Here is a 26,682-nt window from a genome sequence, read left to right as displayed (position 1 = left end):
ACATAGATACTACCTGGGATAATCAGGCAAGCCTAGGCATTAGGGTGTATGACTTTTCTGACACCACCTATTTAATATAAAGGGGTGGGGGACGAAAAGACACTTGTAGCCCAAAAGGTTTTTTAGGCTTATGAGCACCTTCTTCCTAGCTTTTAGGACTCTTTTTTCAGTTTGGGAAATGGAAGAGGAGCATAAGACTTGAGAAAATAAATATGGGTTAATGGACAAGAATAAAGCCCTAATGAAATGCACACGATTTCATTTTAGAAATTTCATTAACTTTCTAGACATGGGAAAATTCACTTTTACAATCAGAGTAACTTTCAGCACCATAAAGTTTTAATTTTGCTAGATTTAAGCTCCTTGGGGAAATGGATTGGGTCTACTTATTCTATTATACTCCTCCCCAAGGGCTCTGAACACAGCAAGTACTCAATGAATACTTAGCGTGAGCAGGCCTGGGAGTCAGAAGGGCCTGGGTTCTAATCCCAGCTCCGCCACTTGTTTGCTGTGTGACCTTAACACAGCAAGTCACTTAACATCTCTATGCCTCAGTTACTTCATCTGTAAAATGGGGATTAAGACTGTGAATCCCTTGTGGGACAGGGACTGTGACCAATCTGATTAGCTTGTATCTATCCCAGGGTTTAGTTCAGGGTTTGGGACACAGTAAGCATTTAACAAATTTCACCATTAGTTTTATCAATTCTGGAAGTTCGTCAGGTCCGTTAGACAACAACGTACTATAGTTTTAAATTTCAAAATTACAGTGGAATGAAATTAATGAGTAAGATGGCTGAAATCAAAGCACCAAAATTACAGAAACAGCATTTTTTAGAATGTCAAAAGGGATCTGAAAATTTTATAATCTGTAATAGCATGGCAGGAAAAATATAAACAGTATTGAGTGGGGACTCCATGAAGTATAATTATCAGTGCACCAATCTTTTATCATAGCATTAAGTTTCTCTATATTCAGGTCCAAATATCAGAAGTTTATTACTATTACTATACTATTCAAACCTTTAAATTACCAGAAAAGTTTGTGTGATTCTGTAAACCTATACAAACTACGCACTTGAAAATTAGTTTGAAAACCAGGTCTATTATTAGAAATCGTTTAGTAGATGTTTCAAAGTTTAAATATCAGTAACATTTATTGAGCAATTATTGTGTGCAGAGCCTTGTACTTAGCTCTTAGGAGAGTACAGTGTAACAATACAGAGTTAGTTTGATATGTTCCCTGCCCACGATGAATTTAAGAGTCCAGAGGTGGGGACAGACATTCATGTAAGTAAATTACAGATATGAACATAGCGCTGTGGGGCTGAGGGAGGGGTGAATAAAGGGTGCAAATCCAAGCCCAAGGTCGACGCAGAAGGGAGTGCGAGAAGAGGAAATGAGGGCTTAGTCAGGTAAGGCCTCTTAAGGGAGATGTACTTTCAATAGGGTTTTGAAGGTGGAAAGAGTTGGGTTGCAGGAGGGGATCAGAAAGGTAAAATAGGTGGGGGCAAAGTCACTGAGTCTCAATAGTTCAACATGTAAATGGCTCAACGTGAAAAGGTGAAAGGGCACGATGGATGTTCTAGGCCCACACACTTTGGGGACCTAGGGATTCCTGAGGAAGTAGAAGAATCACAAACCAATACCACTGATCTGCACGGCCCAAGCCTGCTTCCACCTCTGTGACTGGGAAGGGGAACTAGAACGAACGTGAGTTCATTTGAGGGCTTTTTCTGGGGTGGTTTTGGGAAACCAAAAAGGCACATGTCAGGAGGCTAAGAACTCGAACAGATTGTGTGTATGCCCAGCACAGAAAGAGGTGTCAAGGCACCCAATGAATCCAAGTGGCTTTTTTTGACACCTGAATGATCTGTCTTGACTGCCTGCCTTGAGGAAATTACCTGGATGTGTCAGGTCTTCGATGTTCCTGCTCCTGTTTTACCATTTTAGCACCTGGGGACTAGCTTGTGCAGCTTCAAGGTATCCTCTTTTCCAATGCTGCTTTCACACTAAGGAGTTGGCTGATAGGTGGTTAGAGAGCAAAATTATAGACTGGAAGGGGGTGTAAACCAGGGCTGCTGCCATGCTCAGAGTCTCGGAAGCGCAGGAGCGGTTCGGGAGGTTAAGGTGGGTCCTGAGCAATTTTCCCTCTAGGCTGCAAGAGTGGGTGTACATTCCAGTGATGCTCTTGTTCAGGGCCTTCTAAGATCATTATGCGACTACGCACCTGTGCCACGAAACTGCCCCCGTGCAATGTAGTTTAATGTGAATTATGGAAGTCCTCTTATTTTTGGGTTCTCTGTACCTAGCCCACACAAACCAAGGTATCTGGAAAAAGACATGCTCCTCCAATTTACTACTGTGCATCAATAAAATGAAGGGACATTGCTACACACTTCCAGAAGCAAGAAGCCCCAAAGGGACCCCTAAATGAAAACAGTTTCATTAACAAAATTGCATTACTTAAAATTAAACTCTGCTTGACAACTTTTGTTTTTATGGAACACCAAAACCCTAAAATTGGAGCTCCTGAAATGAAGTGATGATTAATCCATCATAATGCTCAAAATGTGGGCAGGGCCAATTTTTAAGATATTGAACCCATATAACCAGCTCTTTGAAACTATTCACAATCACAGCAAAACTACAATCTGATGGTAGCATTATCAAGAGTTTAGACAGAAAGAGGAAGTGAAAAAAAGCAAAACCTAATACCTCATATTGTATGCTGAATCACTCTGAATCAAAAGAACAGCAGAGATGGGATGTGAACATGAATGTATTTTAAGAGTTCTGAGGAAAAGTTACAGTGCATACACAGTAGCAAGTTTTTAATCTTCAATAACCCATAACAGTCCTTTTTTTTTCCAAAACAAAGTTACTTCTGGAGTTTTAGAATAATTCCTAACCATCCCAAAAGTCAGAAGTATTAATATCATTTCTCAAACATTAGTAATTGATTTTTTCATACTCTTAGAAAAAATAGTTTTTATGCACTCAAATGTGCCTTTCCTAGCTCGATAACTGGCTTAAGAAGTTGCATTTTTATACAGAGAGGTTTATAAAGTAAACCAACTGCCTCAAATGCTAGGCCTAGATCTCATACTCACAGTTTGAAAGCCAAAAGGAGAGGAATGTTCCAGAAGATTTAAATAAACTGGTCTCCGTTATTTATTGGTTTTTAAATAGTCCGTTGGATTGGATACATGCAATTTTCCTGGGGATTTCTCGCTGTACAAGTTGTAAAGATACAAAAAGCAAATGCATTTAAAATCTGGTCTGAGTCCTCAAGAGGTCAAAGTGCTTCGCTTGACCACACATGATACATCCTTTACACAATGGCATATTGTTCATATAAAAGGTCTCTTATTCTATAAAAGTCTTGACAGAGACAGCCTTCCAATCCAATTCGTCCAGTTTCAGTCTACACAGAGGGGAGAGAAGAAGACAAAAAGGGAAAAAAAAGTTTCATTACCTGTTCAAGAGGAAAGAAATGTATGTGGATAAAATCACACACACACATTTTGCAAAAACCCCAAATACCATAAGCTTTTAAATGTACGAAGACCACACTCACCCTCCGAACGGCTACTAGATTGTTGCAAACAAGCACACCTCCTACAAATTCAGCTTGAATTCCTTCTCGTAAAAGAACTTGTTTAAAATCAGACAGTCTTGGCTCATTCATAAATACCGACTGATGCCCAGGAACCTTACGAAGGTAAAAATAAAAAAAATAAGAGACGATAGAGGTTTACCCCACAAAGTAGCAGTGTCCTGAATGGTTTCTCTTGGGATACTTTTACTGAACTGGCTGGGTTCCATTTCAGAACCACTTCTGACAAAACAGCTTAGCCCTATAGGTAAGTAAAAAATATGCTATAAATCCCACTAGGCTACCTCTCTACTCCTAGTGTCTTTTCTGTCCCCTTCCTCCTGAATCCAGCCCTCACCCCAACTGCCTCTCCAGTTTCCCCCAGTCACCAATATACTAGTATTCTCCAAGTGCTTCCAATCAATTTTATTAGTCACGCCTTCATTCATTCATTCATTCATTCATTCAATCGCATTTACTGAATGCTTACTGTGTGCAAGGCACTGTACTAACCGCTTAAATCTGCCAGGAGATGTGCAGCGTCAGTGCCTCAACTCCAGAATCAATACATTGATGAGCTTTTAAATACTGGGCAGTTACTACGTACTGAGCATTACTAAGTGCTTGGCATAGCACAATCCAACAGGATTAGCAGACACGGTCCCTGATTGTAACAAGTTTAGATTCTAATACGTGAGCAAGAATATAAGCTCGTGGACAGAGAACATATCTGCCATTCTACTGTCATAGTATAAGTAGTCCAGTACTTAATATAGTGCCCTGTACACGGTAAGCGCTCAATAAATACCATTGATGATGCCGTCTCTTACTCGCCAAAGAGTATCATCAGCAGTTTGGTCAGGGAACGAGAGGCAGAGGGCACTTTCCTGCTCAAAATGCCACCATCGACTAGAAATGTCTCATGCCTTCCAGGTTCCATTCTCACCAAGTGGTTGGACTAGTGAGTCCAGTGGAGCATTAGTAAGCAGTTCAGCATAGCTGAAACTTTATGCTTGAACCAATGAGCCATTCGTAATGTGCATTTTCTCCCCCCCAGTTAAATAAATATCTTAGGCCAGACAGAATGGTAATGAAACGAAAAGGGTGGTCAATATGTTGTAATGGATTTCGGGAACAAAGAGTTCACGTGGAAATGTTAAGAGTACCTTGACAACCTTTCCACGTTTAAGCCTATAGCTTTAGCACAAATATCAGAACTAGCTGAAACCTCCAAGAGGCTTTGCAGTGAACTCACAATCTTGGGGTGTGGTCCCTTTTCCTAAACCGGCCATTTGTAACCCCGGCCTATGTGACTCTTTCCTGTTAGTTCTCACTCCTTTCTTGACCCAGCCTGGTCCAAGCCCTGGTCATACCGCAGCTAGACTATTCGGTCAGTCTCTCAATGGACTCCCTCACTCCAGCCTCTGCCCGGCTCCCATCCGGACTTTACACTGCTGCACATATCATTTTCTTGAAGGGTCCCTCATCACACGTCTCCCCTTTCCTCCAATCCCTCTGTCTGGCTTCCCACATCTAGTGCAACATGCAAAAACTCCTCAGGAATTTGAAATCAACTCCTCCATCGCTGCTGAAACTTTGAGCCTATTTTGCCTGTTTGCTTTTATTGCGTTTTAATGTTTCGTCACTCCTGATGTGTCTGTCTCCAATCCTTGCTCCCCTCGCTCCCCTCAAACTTCTATACTGTGAGTCCCATGAAGGACAGGGATTGCATTTAATTCTCACCTGTGTGGTCTTTCCCAGCACTTACTAGAGTGCTCTGCCCAAATTAACGTTTAATAACTAATAATACTCTCTACTACAACAACCCTTCCCATCCCACATAATAACGAGGAGGATGATGGCATTTATTCAAGCACTGTGTTAAGCACTCTGAAGCTATCAGATTGGACCCAGTCCCTGTGCCATGCAAGACATATGGTTTAAGAGGGAGGGAGAACAGGTATTTTATCTCCATTTTACAGATGAAGAAACAGAGGTGCAGAGAAGTGATTCCCTCATGGTCACGCAGCAGGCTACAGTCAGAGCTGGGATGAGAATCCAGTTCTCTTGCTCCACTGGACTAGGCCTATTCCACTAGGCTAATACTTCATATTAGCTCCCTTCAGTCACACTCCCTTCAGCTCACTCTCTTCACTCCCCCCAAGTAAAGCTTCTAACTGGACCTCGACTCATTGTTTTCTCCCAAACCCTTAGCACAGTGCGCGGCACACAGTAAGCGCTTGATAAATACGATTGAATGAATGACTCTCCCACCAGCACCCCCTCACTCAGGCTGTTCCCCGGCCAGAACCGCTCCCTTACACCTAATGTGGTAGACGCAGTTTTCCTCACATTCAAAGCCCTCCTAAAATCTCACCAAGTCTTCCCAGATGAACTCTCAACCACTTCATTAGCATCTGTGTTTATATGCCTAATCAACTGTACCATCAACTATTTACTCTTCTTACCCTATCTGTAAATAAATTAAAGTCTGCCTCCCCTATTAGAGAGTAAGCTCCCTATTAGAGAGTAAGCAGAGGATGTCTCGTGATTCTGTTATACTTTCTCAAGCACTGTTACTATTACTACGTTTTATGCAACCACTCCTATTAACAGTAAAAAAGAGCTGATAAATGGGGGAAAAAGGAAGAAAAGGAAATAAAAGTAGAAGCTTTCTACCTCATGTGGGGGCAATGGCTCCAAAGTGGGAATGATCTCACTCTCTTCACCCGTTTCTTTATCGTCATCACCAAACAGGCTCTTCATTGCCTTCTGTTGGGCTAAGGTGCTGGAGTCTGAAGGAGGGTCCACTTGCATTTCTGACTCTTCTCCATCATCCTTCAGTTCTCCTTCTTCTAAAATAACTCCTGTGTCCACTTTAGACACCCGCATGTCTAAGACACCATCTATCCAGGCCAATTCAGCGTCTTTTGCTTTACAGAACTGAAGGGAGCTGACCAATGAATCTTTTAGCCTGACCTAAAAATGTCCACAATACATTGGAGTGAAAAATGAGACAGGAAATAAAGGCAAGGCAAGCCAAGCACGACGATGTAGCAAAACAAGCCAAACGTGAATTGTATTGCATAAAATTCAGAGTTTATAAACAGTTTGAAATTTGCGACAGGGTTCTTTTAAGGCTGTTCGGCAGTTTATTTTGATAAGCAATGGTGAACGCTAACATTTTTCCATCCTTTTCAGTTGAGCTAACACCCACACCCACGATGCCATTTCCTTGCCAAGAAATATCACTGGGAATTGTGTCACAGCAGCACTAGGACACGCTGCAAAAGGATTTTAGTTAGCTCTCTTTGTACTCTGCTTCCCTGGCCCCTTCCCCAAAAATCCACATACACAGGCACTCACTCATACCAAACCTAAAGTAAAAGATTTCAAAAAACTACCCAACTAACCTCATTCTCCTCCTCAATAAAAACCAAGGCAAATGGCTTCAGAACTCTGTCTGACCTTATATGCCCCCCACCAGCCCTTCTACATCACTCAGACAATAGGTAAATTTCAATTTACCTGGTAGATGTGAGTTTCACTTGTGGCATCTACTGTCTCGTGCAGTTTTGGCATATACACTTTTATATCCTTCCCTCCAAAAGCCCGGCAACACTCTGCAAGGTCTTGACTAGCCTCTGGAGGCCCATGAACAATGATCAACTGTCGTGGCTTCATCTGATTAATGATTTTTTTAATGGAGTCGCCATCAGAACGTCCTTCATAGTCTATGTAGGTAACCCTGGCCCTGTTAATACACATATTAGTGATGTTTACTTCCACCTAATATCAATTTTTCCTTGACTTGGATTACGTTTAAGTATGTTCCTAAGAATTACAGATACGTAAGCAAAACATTCATAATTGAACACAGCAGTGATTTTGTTTATGGAAAGTGGCAAAAAAAAAAAATCAAGGCTCAAATTTGAGTTCTATATACACTATAAGTTCAGTAAAGCACACAAACACAAAAGAACATATTTGAGCAATCCCCATAACTGGCAAAAGTTGTTAAATTTTTTAAATTTCAAAGTTATGATTCAGGATTTTTACTCTCATGAAGATATTTATAGGATCCAAGATGTAAAAAAGGGTAAAAATAATAACAGAATATGCATTTTGCATATGTATGTAGGAGCAGCATGGCCTAGTGGAAAGAGCACAGGCTTGGGAATCAGAGGACCTGGGTCTAATCTCGGCTTTGCTATGTGCCTGCTGTGTGACCTTTAGCAAGTCACTTAACCTCTCTGTGCTTTAGTTACCTCATCTTTTACATGAGGATTCAATACTTTTTCTTCTTTCTATTTAGATTGTGAACGCTGTGTGGGACAGGGGCTGCGTCTGACCTGATTACCTGTACCTTCCCCAGAGCTTAACAGTGAATGATACATAGTAAGTGCTTAACTAATACCACCATTATTATTTCACAGGTCTTAGCTGCATTACGTACTCAACAGCATTACTACATTATTTTACTAAGTTGGACCATAGGTAGTACAAAGGATCAAACCTCTTTCAAAAGGTGAGCAATTTAACTCAGCGAATGCCTCATTTAAGCACGTACTGTTAGCACACCAAGCGATGGAAACAAATGAGTCTGTGGAATCATACAACAGTCCCACTTTTGAACCTGTCAGAACTCCCTGAATGACTGTAGACCGTAAGCTTTATGGGCAGGATCATGTCTACCAATTCTGTTGCACTATACTTTCCCATGTGCTTAGTACTGTGCTCTGCAGACAGGAAGTGTTCAAATAATCACTGATTGACTGACAAGCACTATACCTGTCTTTCCCACCGCTTTTCTATCCTCCTACCCCACTGATGACTCTAGTAGCTCCAAGGCAGCTTCCAGAGTTCAGCCATACCAGGGATGGTAGGGGTACTGTCAGTCAGTCAGTCAACCGTCCTTATTTGGTGCTTACTGTTTTCAGAGCATTGTAGTAAGAGCTTGGGAGAGTACAATATAACAGACACATTCCATACTCACAACGGGCTTACAGTCTACAGGGGGAAACACAAATCAGCATAAATTACAGATGTGTACATAAGTAAGGGGCTGGGAGGGGGGATAAATAAAGGGAGCAAGTCAGGGCGAGTTGAAGAAAAGGAAAAGAAGGCTTAGTCAAGGAAGGCCTTTTGGAGATGTGCCTTCAATAAGGCTTTGAAGGTTGGGAGAGTAATTGTCTGTCAGATATGAGGAGGGAAGGTGTTCTAGGCCAGAGGCAAGATGTGGGCGAGGGGATAGGTGAGATCGAGGTAGAGTAAAAAGGCTAGCATTACAAGAGTGACGAATGCGGAATGGTTATAGCAGGAGAGTAGCAAGGTGAGGTAGGAGGGGGAAAGGTGACAGTGCTTTAAAACCACTGGATATAAAGCACCCGCAATTGTGCAGTCTTCCAGGAAAATTGGGAAGCAGACCCATGTACTTTCTGCCTTAACTGCCTGAGTCAAACCGGCTTCAACAGGACTACTGGATTAAATTGCCACTGTTCCCAAAACCCCTTTTGCTAGCTTGCTTGAGTCAGGTTATATTAGCATTTTAAAGCAGGTGGAATCTTCATTTCTTTCATCTTGCCAATGACTTTCTTGGCGCGGGCACATATGCAATGTTCTGATCAAAATAAATTACTTTTTGAAAGGGCATCACACTCCTTTTGGGTTAATACTTACATGGAAATGCCTGCTTGAAGGGCAAAAGGGAATTTGAATTTACTGTACTGCTTAGTGTAGGGCCTAACAAACACTACTGTTAATACGATTCATTATATATAAGGATCTTTCTCACACCTCTGACTAGGCATTGACAGCCAGGATTTTAATCATTCCCAATACAGTTTCTTTGGCCTTCAGAATGCATCTATAGAATGAAGTGAAATATGAGAAATAATTCTTCAGTAATACTAAAGAACTTAAAATTTTCAGCAACCTGAAAAGTTTCACTTTTACTGAATTAACATCACTCCATGCAGATTACATACCTCAAATGCTTAGTTTTACCCTCACACACCTTGGTCAAAATGCAGCCTAAGCACTTACTTTATTTCTAAGGACTCTGTTGTAGAAATACATTTAGTAGGAACATCAGATAAATCTTGATCCATAGGTTCATCTCCATTTGTCAGGCCAGATTCCAGTTTGCTCTTTTCTTCTTCTGCTGCTTGAAGTTCAGGAACCAGGAAATCCTCAGGCCTAGGCAATGAAGTCAGTTGTTACTATTATTAATAACCATTACATATTAAATTACTACCTTGTGGCAACACTGGCAACTATCTGCTTTCTCTTAAAATTCAACCAGCTTTAAGCTTCTTATAAATAAATGTGATATGACTGCTGATATAATATTAAGAGTCTCACTTAAAATTTTCATGCTTTCTGAGAGAGTCTACCAAAGGCAGAGCCACAGGTCAGATTTAACAGGTGGACAAAAATGAGTTAATGACCCAATATTTCAAGATAGCTTAACATTCAGTGAATTTGCCACTAATAGTTTTTGATACAACTCCTTTTTGTCACAATTCAGCCTGTTGGAACAATCAGTGTAGTATTTGCTATAAAATGGTCCTTGTATGGGCCTCCTGATTAGCTGGGGTATTGATCTTGCTGGCAACCATGGACCAATGGTATGATAACTGTGATTTGCCTTTTCCTCTGTAGTTAGACAGTGTGAACTCTGAGGTTTCCCTGAGGTTCTCAAAGAGAGGCAGCAGACAGGGCTGAGACTGGAAAAGTCCAAAATGCTACCTGTCAATTAGGCGGGATATCGATATCAGGGAATAAAGTGGTGAGCTAGAAGGTAGGTCTAGTGGTATTTGGTTTTGGAAAATGTTAATCCTTCCTGCCCAGCTCCGTCTCAGTTTATGTTAAGGTTTACCTCGTGAACATTTGGGCAACACCTAGAATTTTTCTTTTCATTTCAAGTCATTTCAAAATATATGCCGACGCTTTTCGGATATGGTCACTGAGGACCATCACTACAGGGAGAGAAGGACTTTCAAGAGATTCCCTTAGATGGGCTATTAGCAAAACCAGTCTAAAGACAAACAGGGATTTATTCTATTTGTAAAGATTTACAGAGCTTTACTTCTCATCATCATCATCATCATCATCATCATCAGTCAGCTATTAGCAAAACTAGTCTAAAGACAAACAGGGATTTATTCTGTTTGTAAAGATTTACACAGCTTCACCTATCATCATCATCATCATCATCATCAGTGGTATTCATTGAGCACTTCCTGTGTGCAGAGCACTGTACTAGGAAACTACTGGATACTGCCCTGCCTTCTGTCTACTTCACCAAATTCCTTTAGCCTTTTCTTCAACCTCAATATTCTGATCACCTTGATGGATTTTCTAAGAACACTTTCCAAATCTTTCTTTACAAGTTGTAGAATTCAGAAACACGTAAAGTATTACATAAATGTAAAAAGGAAGTTCACCGAACAATTATGATTTTTCTCAATTCTTTAAATATACACATTAATAAAAAAAAGCTTGACTTGGCTCACATACTTAATGATCTCTCCATATTCATCCCACTTAATTCTTTCTTCTGGGGCTGGAAACATAGGGTAAGACTTCTTAGCCTGTTTAAAGAAACTGCCTTTCCGGCTACCTTCGCCTTTCATCATCAGGTCATGCTTAGTTTTATGTGCAGATGGCTGGTCTATATCCTCTTCAACATCACTCTCATCACTTGAATCTATATCTGCTCTAAGATGTCAAAGCAAAATACATGTGAGATTTTAATGCCCTAATTAGACTCATAATTTTGATTTTTAAATTCCAATTACAGTATTATGCTATTGCTTACTTATGAAATTGATGTGCGTAGAATGATTTTTTAGAAAAATGATCAGGGAGGCACAGTGAAATATAGACCGGAGAGGCTGGAGGCCAACAAGGAGGCTGATGGAGTAGTCAAGGTAGGATATGATGAAATGGGGAAAAGCATTACCTAAATTCCTCAATAACATTCTATAAAAATTTTATAATGAAAACATTCATTTCTTTCATTCATTTAATCATATTTATTGAGCACTTACTAGGTACAGAGCACTGTACTGAACACTTGAGAGAGTACAACAATTAACAGACACATTCTCTGCCCACAACACCCTTACAGTCTAGAGGGGCACAGAAGAATGCACCATACTTTAAGAATCATCAATTCAGACAAGAAGCAAAGTCCGCTGCATAACTGATTTTAACCCCCTGAAAGAAGATTCTTTTTCCAGACTCCCTACATGATCTCTTAAAGAAGTATCCGTTACACCTTTAAGACACTTACTCTTTTGACTGTTCTAACTTTTTGGCAGCTTCCTTCTTCAGTTTTTCCTTTTCTAAATATTCTTCAAGTTCTTTTCCTTCAAGTTTCACACGTTTTCGCAGCTAGGAGAGAAAACAGAGAAAAAGAAATTTTAAATTTCCATTTTTAAAGAACACGAACTAGTTAATTCTCCTATAATGCCCTGTTCCTATAAAGAACTTACAAGAAAACTTGCATTATCAATCAATCGTATTATTTGAGTGCTTATTGTTTGCAGAGTACTGTACTAAGCACTTGGGAGAATACAGTAAAACAGAGTGGGTAGACACATTCCCTGCCCACAACTAGTTTAAGGTCTAGAGAGGGTGACAGAAGTTACTATATATACATTATGGATATGCTCATAAGTGCCGTGGGATCGAGGGAGGGGTGAAAAAAGGGTATAGATCCAAGTGCAAGGGGGATGTAGAAGGCAGTGGGAGGAGAGGAAATGAGGGCATAGTCAGGGAAGGCCTCTTAGAGGAAATGGGCTTTTTATAAGGTTTTGAAGGTGGGGAGGGTGATCATGTCAGATGTAAAGAGCAAAGATATTCCTGGCCAGAGGCAGTGTGTAGTTGAGAGGTCAGAGATGAGATAGACAAGGTAGAGGTACAGTGAGTAGGTTGGCATTAGAGGAGTGAAGTGTGCAAGCTGGGTTGTAGTAGGAGAGCAGCCATGTATGGGATGAGAGGGCAAGGTGTTTGACTGGTTTAAAGCCGACGGTAAGGAGCATCTTTTGGATGTGGAGGTGGAAGGGCAACCATTGGAGGTGCTTGAGGAGCAGAGTGGCTCAGTGGAAAGAGCACAGGCTTAGGAGTCAGAGGTCTTGGGTTCTAATCCCGGCTCCGCCACTGGTCAACTGTGTGACTTTGGGTAAGTCACTTAACTTCTCGGTGCCTCAGTTCCCTCATCTTTAAAATGGGGATGAAGACTGTGAGCCTCACGTGGGACAACCTGCTGACCTTGTATCTACCCCAGCGCTTAGAACAGTGCTCAGCACATAGTAAGCGCTTAGCAAATACCAACATTATTATTGATGAGTGGGGAAGCACAGACTGAAGGTTTTTATAGAAAAATGACCCGGGCAGTAGAGTGAAACGTGGACTGGATTGGGGAGACAAAGGAGGCTGGGAGGTCAGTAAGGACGCTGATACAGTAATCAAGGCGGGATAGGACTACTGCTTGGATTAACGTGGTAGCAGTTTGGATGGAAAGGGCAGACTTTAGTGATTCATTCATTCAATCAATGAGTGCTTACTGTGTGCAAAGCACTGTATTGAGCGCTTGGGAGAGTAAAATATTCAATCGTATTTATTGAGCACTTACTATGAGTGTAGAACAGTGTACTAAAAGCTTAGTACTGTACTGCCTACAACAAGCTCACTGTCTAGAAGTGTTTTAAAGGTTGAACCAACAGGATCTGGTGATAGATTGAATATGCGGTTGAATGAGAGAGATGAGTCGAGGATAACCGCCAAGGTTACGGGGCTTGTGAGATCAGGAGCGTGGAGTATCATCTGTAGTGATGGGAAAGTCACAGGGGGGACAGGATTTGGATGGGAAGGTAAGGATTTCTGCTATAGGCATGTTAAATTTGAGGTGTTGGGGGGTTTCTTAGGACTAACCGTCAAGAAAATGAATTTTATCTTACTCAGAAGCGTTCACTCAAATTATTTAAAATCCCATTATGCATTTTCGTTGCAAGCTGCAAATCCTGCCAATCCCCATCAAAACAAAAATGGGTTTTTCAGGTCTTCTTTTGGCACAACTGCTAGCGTCTAAAATATGTGTTTTAAAACGCTTGTTAAAATGTTTTTAAATGTTTTAAAATGTGTTTAAAATACTTGTTAAAATGTTACCTCTATTTCTGTAATTTTTTCGGAAGGGTTATCGATCAGGAAACGCGCTAACGTCCCAGGGGTGGTTCTATAAGTCAAGATGATGGAGTTTTTAGGGTCCTGGCACCACTGAATAAAGAGATCTCTTGAAAACCCACATTCCAAGTCGGGCTGACTAGCGAGAACAACTTTGGGGCTGGGCACTCGAGCCAAATCAGAAAGACCATGACATAAAGAGAGGTGGCGGAATTGAAATGGATTATTTCTTTTGTCTTCGAAACACCTCATCAGTTTGTCACTCATCCATTCCACCTAGCAGAAAAAAAATTTAAAAAAAGTAGGTCAGAAAGTATATGATTTAAGGAGCTGCGGGGAAAGGAAGTAGCATACTTTTCGGGAAACCTATTGCTTAAAGTCTCTGTCTTGCCACATTATCGACCAAGCTGAATTTGGAAGCAGTAGGCTAGGCAGTGGGTCAAGGCAGCCGGTTTTAAAGACCTGCCCTTTCCGGTCTCCCTTCTCCCTCTGGGAACGGCAGCACCTTGGCGGGTTCACCCCCTGAAGGATCGCCCTGGGTCACCCAAGTTCTAACCCCAACCCCGATTAAAGCTTTCACAGCTGAACGCACCCAGTTTTGGTATTACGTTTCAAATAACTGCACTGTCACCATTTGCTATTCTAAATGGTCTGCCTCCTTCAAGAAAGAAGGAATCGAAACTCATTTTTCATATTCAAACCGAGGGAAAAAAATTAGATTAGGAGTGACCTAAAAAGTGAGGGTGAACCAAGCTAATAAGAGCATCAATCAATGGCATTTACTGAGAGCTTACTGTGTGCAGAGCACTCTACTAAGTGCCCGGAAGAGTACAAAACAGAGTTGGTAGACCCACTCCCGGCACCATCAAACTGAAATGAAATTCCAAACATGGTATAGTTTGGTACTGCTCAGAACAAGATGAAAGACATTTTCTGGCAGGCTAATCTAAGTCTAATGAGTGGTAAGAAAAGAAACACAAAAGTGATTGCTGTCAATTCCCTCTGGTTCATAGGCACCCTTAAAACAAACCTGGGATTTAGAGAACTCCACTACATTGTAACTGACGTTATTCAGGAGTGCTAATGAGTAAACGCCTAATCCTGCATCTTTAGTTCTCCAAATCTGATCAAGAAGTTGGGCCAGTTCCAAAACTCTGCCTGCTGTGTCCACTGCTATTAACACATTCCCATCACCTCGCAGGGTTTCCAAGACATTTGCTAAAAAACACAATAAAAAATGTTTAGAGAGTGGGCGTGAGCACTTGGATTCATAGTGAGAGAGAGAATTCAATCCCCTACCCCAGTGAACTGTATTCATAGCTACTGGGCCAAATCAGAAACTATGGGGTCATTTCAAAAGAAAAGATTTGGCTGGGATAGCAAATCTAAACTGAGGTAATAACACACCACATCTCTTGGTTTTTGGTGTCTTACGTGTATACTAGAAAGTGTGCATGTGAACCGGTTTTTCTTTTAGAAAGCTGACTTTAAAACTAGTGAAGAAAAGTACATAAATCAATTTTTTTCTTTGTCAGTCAATCTCCAAGAGTGAGTGTTAAGTGAAAACAGTATACGAGGACAAACACTTTACAGCACCATCCTTTTCTGCTATTTCTTTAAATAGGACATGATAAAACACATACTCAGAAGCTGTTCATCTCTTTGCTTTCTTCTAGGCTGCACATAAGTAGCATTAAAGGAATCTGTGATAAGCAGTGAAGGTCTGCTTAGCATTTCCAGGGAACATCCATTTAAGTGACTGCAATTTAAAAAACATTTATTTAGAAGTTTGACTGAAGAGGGGACACCACAGGATAAAACTAATAAAACAAAAAACTGACACTGCAATCCCAGCTAATGTAATTTCTCATTAATTGAAACAACTTTTTTAGAACTACCCAGGAGATATGAACTTGTGCCAGAAAACAGTATCCCAAAACAGCATATGCTCAGAAATGTGTTAAAAAAATCTCTAGGAATGCTGAAATGAATATTGCAAGAATGCCGTCGAATGACTTAAGTGCCACAAGTCCTCAGTGCTGAAAAGATTAGCTGGTTAAACTTTCATTTTCTGAACCAGAACTTCCTCTTTTTTAAGCCTTAACTTCGTCGTGTCCTTATAGGGAGGAAACAGGTTTTCAGACCCACTAAACCCATCATCATAAAATAATTAAGTTTCCTTTATGCGGAGACAATAGACATTTAATGTTTTAGCATGAATCAGGACTCAGAAATCTGAGGAAAGAACTGGAGTACCCCTGTTCATATAACTTCCTTTCAACTCCACCATCACAAACTTGGCTCTTTTGAAACACACCCTTTGCTATACGTACATCTCCCTCTTGTGGTTAAAGTCAACAGCATAAACGATTTCTTCTTCGCCATCTTTGACAATTTTCCATATGGTCCCACCGATCATGTGACCAGCAGGCAGAGGTGTGATTGACAAACCATGTCCTTTGCCTATATGTAAATAACAAGACATTGACTTTCAGATAGTGTACCAATATAAATCAGGATTTTGAGGAGACAGAACAAAATTTTTCAAAGTTCCGCCCGTTCATTCGGCCAGCTGTAATGAATAGACAAATCTGCAACTGACAATCAATTGTACATCGCCTTGATTCTATTTAGTTGCCATTGTTTTTACGAGATGTTCTTCCCCTTGACGCTGTTCAGTGCCATTGTTCTTGTCTGTCTGTCTCCCCCTATTAGACTGTAAGCCCGTCAAACGGCAGGGACTGTCTCTATCTGTTGCCGACTTGTTCATCCCAAGCGCTTAGTACAGTGCTCTGCACATAGTAAGCGCTCAATAAATACTATTGAATGAATGAATGAATTTATCAGCCCCACTATAAATCGAGCACTGTAAACCCTGATGATCCTGAGATATCAGTGTTGAAATTTTCCAAAACACATCAGAGGCAAAACCTCTTTGCTTGAGCTACCTCACCCCAGGATGGGTGAGCTGTTCGCCCCGGCTTCAACAACTTGAGCGCATGATTCAGGCAAGATGGCGATAAAACCAGGACAGCGGCAAGAGACAAGGATGACAGCCGAAAACTAGAACTGGACTAGCTCTAAGCACTAAGAACTAACCATCTCTGAAGGTGCTCGCCAAACTACTTGTTTTGTTCTGTTTTGCTGTCTCCCCCGTTTACACTGTGAGCCCGTTATCGGGCAGGGATTGTCTCTATCTGTTGCCGAATTGTACATTTCAAGCTCTTAATACAGTGCTCTGCAAATAGTAAGCGCTCCATAAATACAATCGAATGAATGAATGAATGAAAGGTGCGTAGATATTCGATTGACTTATTTTTCTGCAGAGGCCGCCTGAATTTCCTAGCACCAGGATTCCGGTGCAGCACTGTGAAACCAATATTTGGTTGTCGATAGTGGACTGGGTACAGTACTGATTTTACCAATACTCATCTGGAAATATTTCTGCCTTCAAACATTTAGGGAAAAACTCAAAGTTGACCATCAACCAAAGAGTGCATCAACTTCGCAATTCTCATAATGTGACGGTTAGTTCCCTGATGAACTCTCCTAAATTACTTTCAAGTAATCCTGATGGTGCAAAAAATTCCAAATCCAATCAGGCCTCTGGCAGTTTTGGGTGGTGTGTTTTTACCTTTTAAATTCACAATCTGCGAGAATTTCAGCTGCTGAATTTTATCAAAAGCTGCGTCCACATCATCCAGTGTAAAGAGTGTGAAATCTTCTGTATTGTGTCGAGACTAAAGAGAGACAAGCATATACAAAATGTTCTTACACATACGAAGGATCACAATGATTTAAAGAAATAGAAAATATCACTTGGTTACCTGATAAAGATCATACATGAACATCTGCCCCATTTTATAGACCGGAATGGTTGCGTATATTGCGCAGTTCAGACCCAACTTTCCAACTGCATATGGGAGGGCCCCAAGATGGAGAGGATCTGGGTGAGAGAGTAGCACTGCATCGACCTGATGAACATGCCTGGGAAAAACATTCAAAATTAAAACAGAGATACTTTTTAAGAGCTACAAATTCTGTATTATACTTTATTTCAATTTCTTCATTAGTGGGAACAAGAACCTAGACAGTAGAGCAGGAAAAGAAGAATCAATTTCCCCTTCCCTCCAAATAGCACTGCCTTTTGATTGATGGCAGGAAGGCTCCTTGATAGAACATGAAAATTTCCCTTGAGATTGAAGTTCCCTATGCAGCCTCCTTAATCAGAACTTGAAGGCAGGGTGAAATGCCCCCAAAGCAAGCAGCAGAAGAAGAATAGACCAGAATGGAAGAAAAGGCCAGCTCTGCTTTTCCACTGAGCCCATCATCATAATAATAATAATAATAATAATGTTGGTATTTGCTAAGCGCTTATTATGTGCAGAGCACTGTTCTAAGCTCTGGGGTAGATACAGGGTCATCAGGTTATCCCACGTGAGGCTCACAGTCTTAATCCCCATTTTACAGATGAGGAACTGAGGCACAGAGAAGTTAAGTGACTCGCCCACAGTCACAGAGCTGACAAGTGGCAGAGAGGGATTCGAACTCATGACCTCTGACTCCCAAGCCCGTGCTCTTTCCACTGAACCACGCTGCTTCTTTTATCTATAAGCAATGGCAGAGTTAATCAAACTGGGATTTTTGTGGGCCTGCTCTCCAACCCAGCTTTCAGTAGCTCATGTATGTTTTGGGGGCAAATGGTCGATAAGACTCTTTTACACAGTTGTCTAGGACTGTCCAATTGGAAGAATATCATCAGGAGGGCTATGCTGAAAAACAAAAGCTACAACTGAAGCAATTTTTGACTTTCTTGATTAATTATGGCATTTATTAAGTGTCTACTATGTGCTAGGCTAAATATAAGATTCTGAGGTGGGACCGACCCTGCACTACTCAAGTCTCATGATCTAGTTTATCCCCATCTTTCTTCTTTGCTCTCCTTGGCTGTTCCATTTTGAGACACTAATATTCAAAAAAAAAAAAAAAAAATTGGCAGGATCAGAGAAAAGAGACCAAATTTTTGCTCCTTGTTAAATAATTCTAGTATAGATTTTGAGGGAAAGAATGTTGAGAGGTGTGGCTAACACCTTTCTAGGATATCATCTAGGGATGTGACTTACTCATACTATCCACAGCCTCCTCCTCCACCTAGTACTAAGGAAAATTTAAGAGTTGGTGGCTAGAGGTCTAAAACTGGCATACTACACAGTGCTTGACATATATAATAATAATGTTGGTATTTGTTAAGCGCTTACTACATGCAGAGCACTGTTCTAAGCGCTGGGGAAGATAAAGGGTAATCAGGTTGTCCCACGTGAGGCTCACAGTCTTAATCCCCATTTTACAGATGAGGTAACTGAGGCACTGAGAAGTTAAGTGACTTGCCCACAGTCACACAGCTGACACGTGGCAGAGAAACAATTTGAAGAACAGGGCAGGATGCTTCTGAGAGGGAAGGGAGGCCCTCGATTCTGAATTACTCCACCCCACAGTGTGATTAAGCCCACATCTTCTAGTTTTTCTATGTTTTCAGTGGATCTGGCCTCACTTGTTTTGAGAGATAATGTTGGTATTTGTTAAGCGCTATGTGCCGAGCACTGTTCTAAGCGCTGGGGTAGACACAGGGGAATCAGGTTGTCCCACATGGGGCTCACAGTCTTAATCCCCATTTTACAGATGAGGGAACTGAGGCACCGAGAAGTTAAGTGACTTGCCCAAAGTCACACAGCTGGCAAGTGGCAGAGCCGGGTTCGAACCCATGACCTCTCACTCCAAAGCCCGTGCTCTTTCCAGTGAGCCGAGAGGTGCCTGTCTACTCCGAGTTCCATTGTCTATACACATAGAATTTACTTCAATGGGCACACTGGATGAAAACGAAGCTCCTCAACTATATGTACTATGAAATTAATTCTTATAGATCTTCAATATCTCTTCCTTGTGATAGTGGAGATTTTATGTTTTATAAAAGTAATCACAATACAGCAAAAGTGCAAATATTTATCATGAACACACAAAAGGGGTCATTGAGCACTTACTTTTTAAGGGAATCTATAATATCCATGGAAAAGTGCTCATCCCAGCCACAGTCCAGTAAAAATCGAAACTCATCTACTTGTAGCAGGTAGCACAGAGCAGACTCCTCCTGCACTCCGGAAAGCGTTGTTAGCTTGATGATAGACGTCATTTTTCTGCCCGGAGTCAGCAATCAGAATAACTAACAGAAATGAAAATATTACTATGAATAAAAGTAAAATCACAAACACACAAGATACTCATAAAGGTAGTAAACACATCCAAGTTAACGTACCCTACCACCTTTTACGTTGTAATAATTCCAATGGAACTTTCCTGAGGCTTCCTGAAATTATTCATTTTTACACAGTTATTACCCATTCATTTCAACTACTCCTAAATGAATTCAAAGGAACACACACCTCTTTGCTGATTTCAGCCCTTGAAAGAGGCACTTGAAGAACCACTCTGATAGCAGCCCAATCTAAAAAGGAAAATTAAAACAAATTTGATAAACTCCCCCAGACGATGTTAATAGTGTCCGGGATATAGCTTACCAAAAAACCTAACTGGGGATTTCTTGCCACATCTATCTGCAGTAGGAGAGTAATGGCCCTAGAGATTCAATTCCCTGGGGAAGGCCAAGGGGAAAATTACTTCTATAAAATTATCCATTTGCATGGCCCCAAAAGTTTTTTGGGTAGTGCGGGCACCTGTGGCTAGTTCACTCCGACCAGTGGGTGCTGGACAGGGACCAGAAGTGGGGCTAGTGGTCCCCTTGTCCTGGCCCCAGAAGCAAGTATAGAGTTCATCATTCCTAGGGGGCCCCAGGGTCAAGGCCTGAGACTTGTTTCACCTCCAGCCTACCTAGGGAGCACTCTCTAGAACTCACTCCTGTAGTTTTGCAGAACTTGCTTGGCCAGGTGTGCAGACTGTAGACAGTCTCTTGCTCATAAGAGACCAGCTTGCGTCCTCTAGACTGTAAGCTCGCTGTGGGTGGGGAAATGTGTCTGTTATATTGTTATAATGTGTCTGTCTCCCAAGTGCTTAGTAAGTGCACTGCACACAGTAAGTGCTCAATAAATACAACTGACTGATTGGCCAGTGTGGCCAGAACAGGGGCAGTCATCCTCCGCTATCATTATGACAGCATTACGGTGCTGATACCTCGCCCACATCCTGCCTCTGGCCTGGAATGCCCTCTTGCCTCAAATCTGACAATTACTCTCCCCCCCTTCAGAGCCCTACTGAAGGCTCATCTCCTCCAAAAAGCCTTCCCTGACTACACCCCTTTTCCTTTTCTCCCACTCCCTTCTGCATCACCCTGACTTGCTCCCTTTGTTTTTCCCTCCTCCCAACCCCACAGCACTTACGTAGATATCTGTAATTAATTTATTTATATTAATGTCCGTCTCCCGCAGCTCTAGACTGTAAGCTCATCTTGGGCAGGGATTGTCTGTTTATTGTTGTATTGTACTCTCCCAAGTGCTTTGTACAGTGCTTTGCACACAGTAAGTGCTCAATAAATACAACTGAATGAATGAGAGCAGCAGCAGCAGCAGCACTCACTCAGCAGGTCAAACATGGACTGGGGCCCTGGCTAGTAGAGGCAGAAGGTAGAGTACAGGCCTGAGAGCCAGAAGGTCCTGGGTTCTAATCCCAGCTCCACCATTTGTCTGCTGTGTGACCTTGGGCAAGTCACTTCACTTCTCTGGGTCTCAGTTAACCTCATCTGTAAAATGGGGATGAAGACTGTGAGTCTTCATTACCCTATTTATTTTGTTAATGAAATGTACATCGCCTTGATTCTATTTAGTTGCCATTGTTTTTACGAGATGTTCTTCCCCTTGACTCTGTTTATTGCCATTGTTCTTGTCTCTCCGTCTCCCCCGATTAGACTGTAAGCCAATCAAACGGCAGGGACTGTCTCTATCTGTTGCCGACTTGTTCATTCCAAGCGCTTAGTACAGTGCTCTGCACATAGTAAGTGCTCAATAAATACTATTGAATGAATGAATGAATGAATGAATGAGTCCCATGTGGGACAAGGATTGTGTGCAACCTGATTACCTTGTATCTACCCCAGGGCTTAGAATAGTGCCTGGCATGGAGTAAGTGCTTACCGAATACCATTATTATTATTATTGTTATGGTTCAGCCCGAAGGCTCTGGGGAAAAACTTAGTACTTTTTTCCCTCCAATTAATCAATTATATTTACTGAGCGCTTATTGTGTGCAGAGAGCACTTACTAAGCACAGAATTGGTGGACAGGTTCCCTGCCCACGAGTTTACAGCCCAGTTCCAGAATTTGGCTGAGATTCTGGTGGCGATGGGGGGCATCTCTCACACCCAGTGAGCTCACGTCCTCTCTGTATCCACTGAGTTCTACTTGTCCTTCCGTATTCATTTGGGGCCACAGGGTCAGGACAAGGGCTTCTCTCTTTGCCTGATGGGCAAAGGGGTCTTCTGCCCACCTTGACACCACAAACTACTGAAGCTCTTCCTCGAGTCTGCCCGTGCTCAAAATAAGCACAACGTTACTAAAAAGGCACCTCTTTCAAAGAACACTGGTGAGATATGCTTGTAAATGGCTTGGTGATGTTCCTAACAAGGCACCTTCAATCACATTTATTGAGCGCAAAGCACTGTACTAGGCACCTTCTTCAAAGGACACTGATGAGAAATGGGTATTGCTTGTAAATGACTTGGGGATCATCAGATAAAAAGGAGTTAAAAAGAAGAAATACTATTACAAGTGCCACCAGCCATAGGGCAATGGATGAGTCTTCAACTGAATCTCCCGTACCTAAAGAAGCCCTTCACTTGGGTAAATGATCTGCCTTGATCTCACTAATGAAAAGCTTTCCAGCTATCTAAACAAAAAACAAGTCTTAAAAATTTTAGTTAACGGCAACAATTAGGGACTGCAAAGTAGAAGAGATGCAGAACGAGCAAGGGGATGGGGGAAGGAGGAGGGGGGAGACGGAGAGACAGAGAGATCATGATCACACAGGCTTTGTAACCTAGTGAATAGAGCATGGGGCTGGGAGTCGGAAGGACCTTAGGTTTTTCCTTTAATTATGGTATTTGTTAAGCACTTACTATGTGCCAAGCACTGTTCTTAGCACTGGGGTAGATACAAGGTAATAATAATGTAATAATGTAAGATAATCAAATTGTCCCACATGGGGCTCACAGTCTTTATCCCCATTTTCCAGATGAGGTAACTGAGGCACAGAGAAGTTAAGTGGCTTGTCCAAGGTCACACAGCAGACAGGTAGCTGAGCCGGGATTAGAATCCACAACCTCTGACTCCCAAGCCTGTGCTCTTTCCACTAAGCCACACTGCTTCTGAGTTCTGACCCTGACTCCGCCACTTGTCTGTCGTGTGATCTTGGACAAGTCACTTAACTTCTCTGTGCCCGTTAACCTCATCCGTAAAACGGGGATGAAGACTGTGAGCCCCATGTGGGTCATGGCCTGTGTCCAACCTGACTAGTTTGTATCTACCCCTGCGCTTAGAAAAGTGCCTGGCACATAGTCAGTGCTTGAGAGAGAGAGAGCCAGAGAAAGAACACGCTCAGGTGGACATGGCAGCCCCATCACGAAACTGTAGAAAAGCAGGCAATGGAGAGCAGTGGGGTAGATAATGAGAATAATGGTATTATTATCTACCCCAGCGCTCAATACAGTGCCTAGCACACAGTTAAGCGCTGAAGAAATACCATTGTTAATATTATTATCTACCCCACCGCTTCACACAATAGTTTCTGATTGTACATTCCAAGTGCTTAGTACAGTGCTCTGCACATAGTAAGCGCTCAATAAATACTATTGAATGAATGTAAAGGCCTCGTGAGCCATACTGCTGTGTACCCGAGAAAGAGCGGTGCGTCGCAAATGGCTTAAGAACATGATGTTAAGAATGTTAAGAAACATTAAGAATTTTGACGACGGTAACAAAGAGGAACAAATCGAGAGGCCAGTCGGGAGGCCAGGGAGACTCCTTGGGAAGGAGGGGTAGGTAACCCCTTGGAGTCCAAGTACTTCCCACGTGCTTAGTACAGTGCTCTGCACACAGTAAAGCGCTCAATAAATGTGATTGAATGAATGAAAGTTAGGTCATGGGTTCCAATTCCGGCTCCGCCACTTCTCTGCTGTGTGACCTTGGGCAAGTCACTTCACTTCTCTGGGCCACGGTTACTTCATCTGTAAAATGGGGGATGAGACTGCGAGCCCCACGTGGGACAGGGACTGTGTCCAACCTGATTAGCAGCGTGGCTCAGTAGAATGAGCCCGGGTTTGGGAGTCAGAGATCGTGGGTTCCAATCCTGGCTCCGCCACTTGTCAGCTGTGGGCAGGTCACTTCAGCTCTCTGGGCCTCAGTGACCTCATCTGGAAAATGGGGATCAATAATAACAGTATTTGTTAAGTGCTTACTATGTGCCAAGCACTCTTCTAAGTGCTGGGAAAGAGAAGCAGCGTGGCTCGGTGGAAAGAGCCCGGGCTTGGGAGCCAGGGGTCATGGGTTCAAATCCCCGCTCTGCCACTTGTCTGCTGTGTGACTGTGGGCAAGTCACTTCACTTCTCTGTGCCTCAGTTCCCTCATCTGTAAAATGGGGATTAACTGTGAGCCTCACATGGGACAACCTGATTACCCTTTATCTTCCCCAGCGCTTAGAACAGTGCTCTGCACATAGTAAGCGCTTAACAACAACCAACATTATTATAAAGGTAATCAGGTTGTCCCATGTGGAGCTCACACTTTTAATCCCCATCTCACAGATGTGGTAACTGAGGCACAAAGAAGTTAAGCGACGTGCCCAAGGTCACCCAGCAGACAAGTGGTGGAGGCATGATTAGAACCCATGACCTCTGACTCCCAAGCCCATATTCTTTCCTAAGACTGTGAGCCCCATATGGGACAACCTGATTGCCTTGTATCCCACCAGCTTTGCACATAGTAAGTGCTTAACAAATACCATTATAATTATCTACCCCAGCGCTTCATACAGTGCTTGGCACACAGTTAAGTGCTTAACAAATACCATTATTATGTATCCCAGCGCTTAATACAGTGCCTGGCGCACAGTTAAGCGCTTAACAAATACCATTATCAGTATTATTATCTACCCCAGCGCTTCACACGGTGCCTGGGGCACAGTTAGGCGCTTAACAAATACCATTATTAATATTATTATCCACCCCAGCGCTTCATACAGTGCCTGGCGCAGTTAGGCGCTTAACAAATGCATTAGTATTATTATCTACCCTAGCGCTTCATACAGTGCCTGGCGCACAGTTTGGTGCTTAACAAATACCATTATTAATATTATCCACCCCAGCGCTTAATACAGTGCCTGGCGCACAGTTAAGTGCTTAACAAATACCATTATTATGTACCCCAGCGCTTCACACAGTGGCTGGCGCACAGTTAGGCGCTTAACAAATACCATTATTAATATTATTATCCACCCCAGCGCTTCATACAGTGGCCGGCGCACAGTTAAGCGCTTAACAAATACCATTATTAGTATTACTATCTACCCCAGCGCTTCACACAGTGCCTGGCGCACAGTTTGGCGCTTAACAAACACCATTATTAATATTATCCACCCCAGTGCTTCATACAGTGCCTGGCGCACAGTTAGGCGCTTAACAAATGCCATTATTAGTATTATTATCTACCCCAGCGCTTCATACAGTGCCTGGCGCACAGTTTGGCACTTAACAAATACCACTATTAACATTATTATCCACTCCAGCGCTTCATACAGTGCCTGGCGCACAGTTTGGCACTTAACAAATACCACTATTAACATTATTATCCACTCCAGCGCTTCATACAGTGCCTGGCGCACAGTTAAGCGCTTAACAAATTCCATTATTAGTATTATTATCTACCCCAGCGCTTCACACAGTGCCTGGCGCACAGTTAGGCGTTTAACAAATACCATTATTAATATTATTATCCACCCAAGTGCTTCACAGTGGCTGGCGCACAGTTAAGTGCTTAACAAATACCATTATTAGTATTACTATCTACCCCAGCGCTTCACACAGTGCCTGGCGCACAGTTTGGCGCTTAACAAATACCATTATTAATATTATTATTCACCCCAGTGCTTCATACAGTGCCTGGCGCACAGTTAGGCGCTTAACAAATACCATTAATAACATTATTATCCACTCCAGCGCTTCATACAGTGCCTGGTGCACAGTTAAGCGCTTAACAAATACCCTTATTATGTATCCCAGCGCTTCACACAGTGCCTGGCGCACAGTTTGGCGCTTAACAAATACCATATTAACATTATTATCCACTCCAGCGCTTCACACAGTGCCTGGCGCACAGTTTGGCGCTTAACAAATACCATTATTAACATTATTATCCACTCCAGCGCTTCATACAGTGCCTGGTGCACAGTTAAGCGCTTAACCAATACCATTATTATGTACCCCAGCGCTTCACACAGGGCCTGGCGCACAGTTAAGCGCTTAAGAAACACGACTATTATTATTATTATCTGCCCCAGCGCTTGTTGGAGTGCTCCTCATCGAGTCCGGGGGTTGGAGCCGAAGGGAGAAAGGAAGAAAAGGCCGCCGTCGGGGGGCGGGAAAAATGGCAGGAAAGTGCGGCGTGTCCCGCGGGCTCAGAAGGCCGAAGCCTCTCGCCGCCCTCACCCACCGTGTCGGGCGGCCCTCACCGCTCCCCGTTCTTCTCTCTCGCTCCCTTCCGACCCCTCCGTCCAACCCCGGCCCCGAGAGGAGGGGAAGAACGACGCCCTCGGCCCCACTCAACGGTCGGCCGGTCCTGGGCCCAGCGCGGCGACGGCCGCCATCTTCCCCCGACCCGGGGAGGCGAGCCCCAGCGGGC

General features: G+C 42.6%; 1 protein-coding gene across 4 annotated transcripts; it reads right to left on the bottom strand.

Moving 5' to 3' along the window:
* Window positions 1–2,764: 2,764 nt before the first annotated feature.
* On the bottom strand, window positions 2,765–26,660 carry CPSF2 (cleavage and polyadenylation specific factor 2). 4 transcript variants are annotated; one of them, XM_007660531.4, is made up of 17 exons: window positions 26,494–26,660; window positions 20,227–20,288; window positions 20,100–20,150; window positions 19,828–20,006; window positions 17,617–17,776; window positions 17,424–17,529; window positions 16,123–16,252; window positions 15,433–15,548; window positions 14,820–15,007; window positions 13,775–14,065; window positions 11,898–11,998; window positions 11,120–11,320; window positions 9,644–9,796; window positions 7,127–7,352; window positions 6,278–6,577; window positions 3,581–3,715; window positions 2,765–3,427 (listed from the first exon to the last, which is right to left on the bottom strand). In XM_007660531.4, exons 4-17 carry the CDS (start codon window positions 19,974–19,976, stop codon window positions 3,335–3,337), a joined length of 2,349 nt encoding a protein of 782 aa, XP_007658721.1. In that variant the 5' UTR covers window positions 19,977–20,006; window positions 20,100–20,150; window positions 20,227–20,288; window positions 26,494–26,660; the 3' UTR covers window positions 2,765–3,334. The 4 variants fall into 4 exon arrangements, with proteins under 4 accessions (XP_007658721.1, XP_007658722.1, XP_001507374.1 ...); XM_007660532.4 differs by lacking the exon at window positions 20,100–20,150; XM_001507324.6 differs by lacking the exons at window positions 20,100–20,150; window positions 20,227–20,288.
* Between the last annotated feature and the right edge of the window lie 22 nt (window positions 26,661–26,682).

Source organism: Ornithorhynchus anatinus, chromosome 1 (assembly GCF_004115215.2).
Source record: "Ornithorhynchus anatinus isolate Pmale09 chromosome 1, mOrnAna1.pri.v4, whole genome shotgun sequence".
Classification (NCBI taxonomy): Eukaryota; Metazoa; Chordata; class Mammalia; order Monotremata; family Ornithorhynchidae; genus Ornithorhynchus; species Ornithorhynchus anatinus.
The sequence above is the reverse complement of the archived record's forward strand: the minus strand, read 5'-3'. Positions and strand labels throughout refer to the sequence as shown.

Coding starts and splice junctions, on each gene's coding strand:
- CPSF2 (XM_007660531.4), bottom strand. CDS start 19,976: ATGACGTCTATCATCAAGCTAACAACGCTTTCCGGAGTGCAGGAGGAG. Junction 17,777..19,827: donor ATTATAGATTCCCTTAAAAA/GTAAGTGCTCAA, acceptor TGTTTTTCCCAG/GCATGTTCATCAGGTCGATG. Junction 11,999..13,774: donor AAAAAATTACAGAAATAGAG/GTAACATTTTAA, acceptor TTTCTCTCCTAG/CTGCGAAAACGTGTGAAACT.